This window comes from Microchirus variegatus (genome assembly GCF_963457635.1).
Source record: "Microchirus variegatus genome assembly, chromosome: 23".
In the NCBI taxonomy this organism is placed as follows: Eukaryota; Metazoa; Chordata; class Actinopteri; order Pleuronectiformes; family Soleidae; genus Microchirus; species Microchirus variegatus.
Window position 1 is genome coordinate 14172746 of NC_139824.1, and position 12743 is coordinate 14185488.

General features: G+C 38.7%; 1 protein-coding gene across 1 annotated transcript; it reads left to right on the top strand.

Moving 5' to 3' along the window:
• Positions 1-232: 232 nt before the first annotated feature.
• On the top strand, positions 233-11889 carry pik3r5 (phosphoinositide-3-kinase, regulatory subunit 5; the record flags this gene model as incomplete). The annotated part of the gene is made up of 16 exons (XM_083909254.1): positions 233-335; positions 3134-3249; positions 3334-3402; positions 4117-4255; positions 5026-5095; positions 6272-6446; positions 7392-7560; positions 7838-7906; positions 8073-8965; positions 9047-9166; positions 9372-9503; positions 9628-9721; positions 10369-10445; positions 10627-10720; positions 10819-10901; positions 11623-11889. The coding sequence occupies 16 exons, from the start codon at positions 233-235 to the stop codon at positions 11887-11889; spliced, it is 2670 nt and encodes an 889-aa protein (XP_083765380.1).
• Between the last annotated feature and the right edge of the window lie 854 nt (positions 11890-12743).

Below are 12743 nucleotides of genomic sequence, written 5' to 3' on the forward strand. Positions count from 1 at the left end.
GATTATCTGCCTTTATGCAAAGCAGATGTGATAACACATGCTGGTCATGAAAACAGAAGTGTGAGTGTGTCAGTATGTGTGTGTGTATGTGTGTATAAACACGATGCATTCACACACACACAGAATTTGAATTATGATTTTCCATATTGGAATTCCATTTGGATATCTAACGTCAGGACTCTCTCTCTCTCTCTCTGGGTTCCTCCACAGAACCTGAGCGGTGAAGAAGAAGATGCAGCAGCACACGTCGTGCACAGAGGACAGGATCCAGCACGCTCTGGACAGATGTCTGGACGGACTGAGGCAGAGCCCCACGGCGGCTCATCACTGGAACGGTAAGACAATCTTCAGCGGTGACTCGTGTAACAACGTCTCATCACTTTAGATGTGATAAATGAGAACATTTCTGAATTCTGATGCGTTTTTAGAACATTTTATTGTTGTAAATTGTGTAAATTCCTCTCTAAATTCGCACCATCCTGTCATTTTTTAAAGTTTTACTTTGCTTCTTCATCCAGACGTCTTATTGCAATACTGTATATACACTGTGAGTGTTCTTCTTCTTCTTCTTCTGTGGTATTTCCCCTCTACCTTACCTTAAATACTATACTAATCGAGTTACTTACTTACTTTAGGTGGTCGGCAGGTTAGATCAACAGTCCTTTTTTTCCTCAGCAAACATGCTTTACTGTAAGAACTTATTGAAATATAAAAGAGAAAAATGTCACATTTAACATACAAATTATGTATAATAATAAAAATAAATAATTTAATGAAGAAAACCATTCAAAATAACAAACAAAAGTTTATTTAGCAGTGGCACTAATCGGTAGAATGGCAAGTTTGGCACATTTAAACAAATTATTCAAATATAGAAGAGAAAAATGTCACATTTAACATATAAATAATAATAAAAAATTATGATAAATAGTAATTTAATGAAGAAAACCATTCAAAATAACAAAAAAAAGTTTAATTAGCAGTGGCAGTAATCAGTAGAATGGCATGTTTGGCACATTTAAACAATTAATTAAAATATAGAAGAGAAAAATGTCACATTTAACATATAAATAATAAAAAAAAATAATGATAAATAATAATTTAATGAAGAAAACCATTCAAAATAACAAAAAAGGTCATTAGCAGTGGCAGTCATCGGTTAAAATTAAATTAAACAAATTATTAAAATATAAAAGAGAAAAATGTCACATTTAACATATCAATAAAGAATATAAAGGAGATATAAATACGATAAACGCACTGGTGTCTATAATATTATTAATGATGGCTGAAGTCCTGGTTTGTTCACATGTGTACATGACTCCTGCACGTGCATCAGCCAAATTAATATTTTACTTGTAAATCACAGTCGGCAGCATTTGCTCCAGGCTTCTGATTCTCAAAAGTCAAGTAATTTCAGCACGAGACGACAGATGTTGACACGAGGACGACGACGACGAGGTCGTGTGTGTGTGCGACAGACGCTGCACCGGCTCGACTGGTTTGTCTGAGGCTGTTGTTGACGACGACACCTCGTCGCTGCTGTCGGCTCATCGGGGAAATGTGTTATTGGGCGCTGGAGGAAGTTGTGTGAATAGACAGCTGGGAGGAAGTGGTGCCACAGACCGCACTGTGTGTGTGTGTGTGTGTGTGTGTGTGTGTGTGTGAGGGATGAAGTTACTGTGGTGCAGGCAGGGTGAAAACAGGGTAGATGAAATCAACATCAGACTACAGTGACACTCACTCACACAAACATGCCTCCGGGGGGTTTTATACCTCGACAGACGTTTGAATCCCAATATCACGCAGCAAAAATCGCTACATTTGCCCTTTAAATAAACCCCTGACACACGTTTCTTAGAGATTATGAGGTAATAAAGTGTACAAGTGAACTGACAAGATCTTGGGAAACCTTTCTGTGTCGGAAACTAAGCTTCGCAGACTTTGCTTTGGATGGAAAGTCGTCGATAATAATAAGAGGAGTCGGTTAAAATTCAAATAAAAACTCTTGTTTATAGGACCGAGACCCTGTCGCTGTGTTTTTCTTGCAACAGGAAATCCATCCTGCCAGTTTTTATTCATGTACAAACATCCTGAAGTAAATGCACACACCTCAAAGTGAATAGTGACAGTTATATATGGACTTTGTAGTACTTTTTTTTGGGGGGTAGTTGCAAAACTGCAGCCTCTAAACCTAACACAAACACACCATTTTATGTTCATTTATTGCTTTTTCAGGCTGAGATTTTACTTTATTTTTAGGCTTTTACAACTGAAATTAAATTAAAGGTGCATTATGTAATAAATCTAAAGCAACTGGCCATAAAATCCTCCTAATATGTCACAGAGACTCAGGAATAATGTTCATATAACAAACTGAACTCACCAACAACAACAGTACAGACAAAATATTTGCATTGAAAAAATATTTTGCAGACTGCAAATCATGTTTATGTTTTGAAATCATGTTTTGGCATGTGGCGCCACCTACCGCCGTCTACCAGTCATTGCAGTCAGTAGAGTCTCAGCTGCCGAGCAACCACGGGTTGCCAGTTACGTCAGAAAACAAAACCTAAAAGACCTCTGTATTTTGAATTTGAATGTAGTAACTGTTTTTGGCCACATTCTTACATATGGCACCTTTAAGTTCCAATTTGTTGTAATTAATAAAAGTTTGTGCAATTGTTTCAATATACAGTCTACATTCTAGTCTATCACACATAATGAATATTTTATAATTGCTAGGTTTGTATTGCAGTGATTTTAGTGAGAATTAAACATGAACAAAATATATTTTCCTGTATCTTTCTTTCTTATGTGATAATGAATTATAGTCCTTTAATCTCCACCACTGTATCTGTTATTTCTGTAATATGTCGAGTGCCACAGGATCGCTCAAATTTAAATAAAAATAAAAATAGTGATAACGTCACCGAATTGCGCCCAAAATTGAATCACTTTTTCCTGGTCCCATTGCATACATTTCCTGAAAATTTCATCCAAATCCGTCTGCGACTTTTCGAGTTATGTTGCTAACAGGCAGACTGACTCCTGGCAGAGGTCAAAAAACAACATCCATCCATATGACTTCTTTATCTCGACTGTATTTACATGAAAACTACATGTGTTGCAGTTATGATGTGCTCTGCTGGTCAGTCCATGAATCGCTGGAGCCTGGAGGAGTTGGTGAAGAGAGACCCCGACAATTTCCTCATCCTCTTACAGCAGATCATCATCAAGACCAAAGAGGTGATCCAGCAAAGAGCAAACGCTCATGGTCAAAGTCTCTCACCGTAAACGTTTTTCTCACCCGTTTCTCTTTTTTTAATCCAGGTTGAGGAGCAGTGTCAGTATGAGCTGGTGGCTCCGCTCGCCATCATGTTCTCCTCCACACTGATGCAAGTAAGTCCTCATCTACAGCCTCTCACTTTGAAGGGATCAAGGTTTAAAGGCGCCATATGTAAGAGTGTGGCCAAAAACGGTTACTACATTAAAATTCAAAATACCGAGGACTTTTTAGGTTTCGTTTTCTCCGCCGTTGTAGCTGTAGACGTAACTGGCAACCCGTGGTTGCTCGGCAGCTGAGACTCTACTGACTGCAGTTATTGGTAGAGGGCGGTAGGTGGCGCCACATGCCAAATATATTATATATTTTGTACTTTTAGTTTGTGTTTAAAACCTCTATGCATATAAAATGCTATTAATAATTACATTACATCAGGTTATTGAGCTTCTACTACTACTACTACTACTACTACTACACACACACACACACACACACACACACACACACACACACACACACACACATATAGATATTCTTTATAACCCAGTTAATGCACCAGATGTGTGTAATTAATCACATTGACATGTTTTATTATGCATTTCTGAGCCAATCCCCACAAAGTTCTTATAAAACTCATTCAAATAATAATATATAATACAGATACAGATAGAATTAAACCTCCTGGCAAATAATATAATGAAGGAAAAAAACAAAAAAAAAAGTAACTAGCAGTGGCAGTGATCAGTAAAATGGCACGTTTGGCACATTTAAATTGATTTTCTGTCCAAAACTGAATGGTTGTGGAATGATTTGTGACGATGTGTTTGCAGACGCCGTTCTGTCCCCCAGACACGGAGCTGCTGGAAGAAGCCATCAAGGTGTTCCGCAGCTTCCTCACGTGGCCCGAGCCGTACTGCAGTGTGTGTAAAAACCTCCTGTCCACACTACAGCTGGAGCTCAAGGCTCCAGGTAAACCTTACATTGTAATGCTAAAATATAATTGTTATTGTTGTTCAAATGTGTAAAAAGGTTATTTACTTGCATTACTGCACAGAAAAAAAAAAAAAATCGTTTTAGTGGTTGAAACTTTAATGCTTGATCAACTTCTGAATTCTCAGAAGCTCAGTGAGCCGACACAAATTTGGGTATGAATTCATTTTTTTTTATTTGGCTAATAATAGCATTTTCTTAGTTTTAAGCAACTTTTTTGAAAGGTTTGCAAAAATCATAAACTGTTAATCACTGTTTATATTTGAAGTCTAGACTGTCTTTGACGCACAAAATACTTTGCATTACTCTTCTGCCACCTAGTGGCAAATCAAAGGACTGCATTAGGATGTCACCTGTACAAACATCATTCACAAACGTAAACCAACAAGAGGAGGACCATCGTGTTCCACAGTGACACTTCTTCATAACTCATTATGATACTGTTGTGTGTGTGTTTAAAAAAAAAAAAAAAAAGTGGATGTAACTTTAGGCTTGATCCAAAAAAAAAAAAAAAAAAAAAAGCAGAAGCAACATGTGAACGCCTACTCTTAAATTAATTCATTTACAGGAAGGGTCAACGGACGGACGGGAAACACAACAAAAGACTGAATGATTGATAAATATGTCACTTCACGATCCCTCGGAAATGTGACAGGATTTAGTTTGTGTACACACTGTGTTGTTCCTCATGAGTTTGGGTCAAAATAACAACTAAATAAATCAAATATTTCTGTTTTGTTTCCTCACAGGGATCTCCTTCCAGAGACTGGTAAGAGAGGAGCAAGGCCTTACCGACTCCAGCCAGCGCTCTAAGACTGTGTAAGTCCATATTATCTGTATTTTATGGGTTTACGTTATTTTTTTCTTCCATATTTTATTCATATACATGTTTTTTAGGCCTCAGGAAGAAAGCATCATAGTGTACACGGTGTAAATAGTGCATATAAAAGGAAACAAGGCATATAAACTATGTCACAGGTCAGAAAAACAACAACAAATGCAACTGGGTAATATATATAATTGTATGTTATGCATTTGAAATATTACACCATACCATATAATATTATATAAATAGGCAGATTTAAAGGTGCATTATGTAATAAATCTAAAGCAACTGGCCGTAAGATCCTCCTAATATGTCACAGAGACTCAGGAATAATGTTCATATAACAAACTGAACTCACCAACAACAACAGTACAGACAAAATATTTGCATTAAAATAAATATTTTACAGACTGCTAATCTACCGTCTAATCTAATCTAATCTAATCCGTCTACCAAGCATTGCAGGCTAAGCTGCCGAGCAACCACGGGTTGCCAGTTACGTCAGAAAACGAAACCTAAAAGACCTCGGTATTTTGGATTTGAATGTAGTAACCGTTTTTGGCCACATTCTTACACATGGCACCTTTAAAATTCTAATTCGCTAAGATCACTTGTCAAGGGGAAGAGAGTAGTAACAACAACAGTTTGGGTTTTTATTTGTATTAATTAGATCCGTTTCTGGAATTAAGCTGAAAAAAAGCACTCAATCTATAGGAATTTAGAATTTGTAGTCCAGTATAGTTCACTCTCTGACAGTTAAGCTTGTGACTTTATGTTGTTTTTCATAAATCTCTATATGTGAGGCGTGTGTACTCTCACATCAAAACATCTTCATAACTCATTCTCTCTGCGTGTGCTTGCTAAATCTTCACTGTCAGTCCACTTCACCACTTACGTTATCCACAGTTTTCCTCACGTACACGCCTGCGGTTCTTCGTAGATTTATCTGATCTTGGGGTTTTTTTTTTTTAAAAAAGGGTAAAACTGATCAAAGAGAAAAAGATCCAGAACTCAGCGCCTCCAGCATTGATGTGGCTGTGACATAAAGTCCTTTTTTTTTAACTCCTTCTCCACGCCGACGCCACAAAGCATCATCTTTGTGTCCTTTTCCCATGTGAATCTTTATATTATTGACACATTACCACATGTGCTGCTGCTGCTGCCTGCAGGACTGTGCTGCTGATGAACCCGGCTGAGGTGCCTGTGGACTTTGTGTCCGTGGCCGAGCAGCTCTGTCACATCCGACATTCTCAGAAGGAGACGTACGTCATCCTGATCAAACACGCCTTCCAGTCCGCGCTCGGCACCAAGTATCCTCTGCACAGCGTCCACAGAGCGCTTCAGGTACGTGGTCACGTGTGAAGCGTCCATAGAGAGTTGTGTTCTGTGTAAATGTGGCTTTAAAACTTCAATAAAATCAATACATCTATTAAAAGTACTATTTCCTGTTTGAATTGCATTTCAAACTAATAATGGAAGATTATTGGCAGATTTTCAAGATTTGTTAATTTGTCTCACGAGATTGTGCAAAATGCGTTGTCGGTGAAATTAAAATTCAAATAAAGATAGAAATAATTGTAAATAAAATAAAAAGCTAAGTAGATTAATAGATATATAGATATTTTACCTAAGAATACAAAGAAGAACTGTACACAAACGGTACATACAACTGTACACAAGAATATAAACTTGAAGTGTTAAGCAAATTATCCAGCTATATGTATATATGTATTTTATATATATTTTAAACAGGTGGTATACATATATATGTTTATGTATATATAGCTGGATAATTTGATTTACACAAGTTTATATTCTTGTGTACAGTCGTATGTACCGTTTGTGTACAGGTTTTTTTTACACTTTTATATATATATGTATATATATATATATATATATATATATATATATATATATATATATATATATATATATATATATATATGTATACATGTGTACATGTATATACATATATATGTATACCACCTACAAATAAAAAGCCTACAGTGTTGACTGTGCATTTAATATATACAGAAATAATTAAATTATGATGAGATGAGGAGAAACTATGTTTAAAAATGGCAGTGTGTTCCAGGAGGACAACTTTAAAACGTGTAAATGTGTGTTTCAATCACTGGGGTTAAATTATGGAACAGTCTTAACTGATAAACGAATATAGAACATTTTAAATAAATACAAGGATGAAGAACAGTAGTTTAATCCAGGACGGTTTAAAGCTTTCTCTCTGTGTAAAAGATAAATGTACTACATCTACTGTATTCTTTTCAGGGGAAAACTGTGAATGAACTGGGTGAGATTTTCTCGGCCGTGAGTGACATCTTGGAGACGGCGACCGCCATCAGTGACCCTGTGAAAGGACGCGGTCATGTGATCCAGGGACTGGAGGAACTCAGGGAGAGGATGAGAATCCCGGCGTCTAACGGGAGGAAGTCGAACGGTAGGAAGGCAGATATATATGTATATGTATGTGTATATATGTGTGTGTGTGTGTGTGTGTGTGTGTGTGTGTGTGTGTGTGTGTGTGTGTATGTGTATATATGTGTATATATGTGTGTGTATATGTGTATATATGTAAATATGTGTATATGTGTATATAAATATGTATATGTGTGTATATATATATACACACATATATACATATACATGTGATATTTCAGATTCTAGTAATAATTCTAATAATAATAGCACTGACGTTGTGTTCTCCTGCTTCACAGGAATGCTGCAGACTCTACCGCTGCCCACAGCCAAGTGTTACATGTTTCACTGGGAGAAAGATAACTTTGGTAAAGTATTCACATTTTTCTTTCTTTTCTTTTTTTTGCTCCTTTTTTTTTGCTCCTTTGACCCTGAATTTACTGAATATCAGCTTGGAATGAAACAAGCCCGATAGCTTGTCCAATGCTAAGCTCAGCAACTCGATAACGAGACGTTCCTCTCTCACTTCTGCAGATGTGCTGAACACCCTCCTGGAGGACGACACCGATGATTTCACCACTAACGGTCAGGCCGAGGACGACAAGGAGTTTGACCTGGACGACGGCGACGATGAAGAAGAAGAACGGAACTTGACAGATGAGGAGGAAGAAGAAGACAGAGGAGAGGAACATGTGCCGTCGCTGACTTTCATCCCGAGCGGATGCGGCGACAACCACCGCGCCTCCACCTTCTCCACCATCTCCTCCCTGTCCACCGCCTCCAAAGACTCCATGTTCTCCACCTTGTCCGTGGCGTCGGAGTCTTACGCCCAGTCGCTCTTTTCTGTCACGTCCGGGGTGGACAGCGACTACTGTGAAGAATACGAGGACTACGCCGGCTCCTCGCCCGTCTCGGAGAAATGCTCTCCAAAGTCGACCAAAGCCTCGGCGCGGCTCAGCCAGCACTTGTACAAGCTCTTCTCCAAGAGCCCCGGGTCTCTGTGCCGGGCGAAGAGCTTAGGGAACACGGAATCCAAAGACCTTTTCGTGGCGCGAGAGAAGCGCTCCAACTCTCTGCCACAGCAAGTCAGGTTGCTGAGTTCTGACTTGCCCTCGCTGCGGCCGCAGAGCCAGACTCTCAGGCACGTCTGCTTCAGACGGAGGCCCATTCTGAGCAGCGACGAGGACGGTAAGAACACGACTCTGAGGGTGGTCGTGTTCGGGGCGGATCACGTGGCGGGGAAGGTGGCGCGGGCCTACGACAGCCTGAGGAGGAAGGAGAGCGCGTGTCCGCGTCTCAGCCGGGTCTTCAAGCTCCAGTTCTACTTTGTGCCGGTGAGGAGGGACTCGGCAGACGGAGCGGGGAGCGTGAGGTCTCCCGGTCCTTTGGTTCAAGCCGGATGCCCGAGACGAGCAAGTCTGCCCAATGTATGTGTTTATAATATTTTCTTTAAAGGAACATCTTCAGTCTCCAGTTGAGTTTAAATCACTTTCTTTTGTTCAAATCAGGGTCTGGGCACAGGAGGGGACAGCACTAATGACATCGCCCATCTGCTCGGTATGTTGGACCCTTGGTACGAAAGAAACACACTCAGCCTGCTCAACCTCCCTGCCAGCATCGTCTGCCAGGTACAGGAGTTTGATATCCAAGTTTATTTATGCAGCACTTTAAAAACAACAACAGCTGAAACAAAGGGCTGTAAGATGCCTTTTAAGCTATTAACCAAAAGAGCTTTGGCTTGATATCTTTTGCACCTTTAGGCAGTTTACTTCTCTCATTATCATGCTGTTTATTTTGATAGAGTATTTATATTTTTGCTATTCTTGCCCGCAGCAAACCTCAAAGACAGAGTCCGAGTCCTACGACGGTTCATATGAGCAGCGCCTACCCATCCTGGCCGACTTGGTCCTGTACTACTGTCGCTACGCTGCCCGGCCGGCACTGATCCAGCTCTATCAGGCTGAGGTTAGACACACACACACACACACACACACACACACACACACACACACACACACTTGGCATCCTTGTGAAAAGGAATACACAGTTTCAAATTCAGTGAGTGATAGAGGATCTCTGACGCTTGCAGTTGACGTTAGCGAGCGGGCAGAAGAGGACCGAGGTGTTCGTCCACTCCCTGGAGCTTGGCCACACCGCAGGGACGCGAGCCATCAAAGCCATGGGTGAGTGTGTACACACACACACACACACACATTCTTGTACTTGCTGAATAAAGGCACAAATCAACACAATTACAAATATCTACTTCATGAAATAAAATGTCTGCAGGTGGAGCCCCAGAGCAAAAAGTGTGTGAAACACCAGGGCTGGATTTTTGTTCTAAATTGAGGACCTCTCTTAAAAAAAACAGATTATAGCATGTTTACAACCTAAGGAAGTGATTTCAATGAAAATAAAGTGAGGACCGGCCAAAATGTGCTCACTCCGTAAAAATTCCCTCACTTTGTTGGTTAAAAACCCTCACTGGTCCTCAGTACGTCGCAAGTACAAGAACACACACACACACACACACACACATACATACGAAATGCATCATGAGGGATTATGAGGTTGAGACTTGACTACATTTATGGCAGAGGAACAGCTTTTCTGTTATTTCTATACCATGATTCAGTCCACTTCTACTTTTGCTGGTTTCATTCATCGCCACTTGCACTTCTGATTTTCCATTTCCTTTAAAATAAAATAGGGAAAGGCTACGGTTATGCCTCGTGTTTCGCGTTAGTCACTGAGGAACCAACTGTGCTTTTATTCCATTACTCACAGCTAGTAACATAGTCACTTTTCCCCTCTTTGGATATACATGTAGGTGCTGCCGGTAAACGTTTCGGCATCGACGGCGACCGAGAAGCAGTGCCTCTAATGTTGGAGTTGGTGTACAACAGGGTGAGATGGGAGTGACTGCACTCACTGTTATTCACCGTCACAAATCTGCACTTTAGGAATTATACTCAAGTACACGTCCTCACAGTCACTTCTTACACAGGAAATGACGCATTAAAATGCTTCTCATCAGCATGTGTGTGTTCTGTCACGAGACACAATAACCGTTCTTATTTGTCCTCAGGTTGTCATTAGTGGGAGAAGCCAATGGAAAAGAGAAGCAAAAGTCTGCACGTCAGTCAATTTGACCAAAGCGTGCAAAAACCCAGAGGAACTAGGTATGCTGCTGCCGTCACTAACTACAAGTATCTTGTTTTTTTTTAATAATACTGAACAACTTAACTTAACTTAACTTAACCCAAACCATTTCCTCCAGACTCAAAGATGGAGTGCCTGCAGCTCGTCATGACCGAGGTTCTGAAGAGACAGAGTGGCAAGAGTAAGAAGGGATATAACCAGGTGAGTTCTAAATACGCCCTGGATAACATTTCAAAATCGAACCCTATTAATCTCTCATATCTCATGTGCGTTGAGAACTCATGCCAGTTTTGACAAAACAAAAAAAGCTACACATTGTAGCCTAAACTCTTAACCGCATTTAGAAATTAAAGCTCTAACCTTTAAGTAGAAGTTGAAGCAAAAAAAGTCATATTATATATATAAAATAATATGCATGCCTCTGCATATTTTATTTCTGCTAAATGTGTAAATGAGCATGTATTATTATTATTATTAATAAAAATATGTATATATATTATTAAATCAAATATGGAATAAATTAATTATTAAATAAATAATGATACTTACGAATAATTGTTATTGTTATGATTATTGTTAAAATTATTAATAACCAATACATTATTTAATTAATTATTAAATTAATTAATTATTAAATAATTATAAAATAAAATACTTATTAGATAATGATTGAATTAATTAATTATTAAATAATTATTACATTAAATAATTATTAAATAATTATTAAATTAATTAATTATTAAATAATTATTTAAATATAAAATGTATTATTAAATATTTAATTATTAAATACATACTTTTTAATTAAATAAAATTACTTGTTAAATATATAATTATTAAATAAGTAAATAGTTATTAATACTACTACTACTACAACTACTACTACTACTACTAATAATAATAATGTTCTTGTCTTTTGTAGCAGTTGAATGTGACAGAGGTGAAGGTGGACAAGGTGCAGGTGTGCGGTGCTGCAAACACAACCTTTGCTGTGTGCCTGGACCAGGACGAGAAGAAGATCCTTCAGGCCGTCACCAGGTGTGAAATATCAGTGTGCTATAAACAGGACAGCTCTGCCGACTGGAGGCTCAGAAGATCCCAGACCTCTGCCCAAATCCAGCCACTCAACCCCACCTTCTGCTCCCTCCTCTGCCTGCCCATCGTCACTTTCAGCGGGGCTCTTCCGTGAGACTGTGCGGTCAATAATCTGAAAATAGCATGACGGTGACTGCAAAGAAGTGCACGCAATGTACGGTTTTATCCTTTCGACCCGGTGTCTTCAGACTGCTACGAAACACATGGATGTGAGATGACGGGGGAAACTGCTGACATGGCTGAACTCATACCAAGAGATCCAAGAAATGTCTGCAGAAAGGATAGTTTCAATGACTTTACACCATTTTTTATTGTTAATGTTCCAAGCAGTTATTGACTATTGTTGACAAAGCTGTTCAAGTTTCCTTCTTCAGCTTTCACTTCCTCTTTTCCCTTTTGGCAGAGAAGGAACAGTAGAATGTACGGGGGTCAAACACGGTGAACCTGCTCTGTTACGGCGTCTGAAGACGAACACGTCCATTTGTACTACTGAAGAAGATCACATTAGAGTCTAAATATGTTAATATAAACCTTTATGGACATTTTTTTTAAACCTCCTGACAAAGAGTGTATAATCTGAGAATGGACACTATGAATCTAAAACAATATGTAAATACAGTGTTTGTAAAAATAATTGTTGTACATGGGCTTTTACTTATTATAACATTTCCTCCTAAGGAGTTTTTACTGATGCCGCTGTCATAACTGTAGTTATGGAAATGTCCAGTAGGGGGCTCTGTTGATATTCCCTTTGATTTCAAATGGTATACAGCTCAATCCTGAGTAGTTAATTGTAAAGATTGTAAAGCATTCCTCTCAGGGCAGAGATTTATATTGTTGATTTTAATGTTGTTTTCTATAAATACATCCAAATGCACATTTTATTCTTTATATATATATATATATATATATATATATATGCAAACTATGACATTTTTATATGTTTTT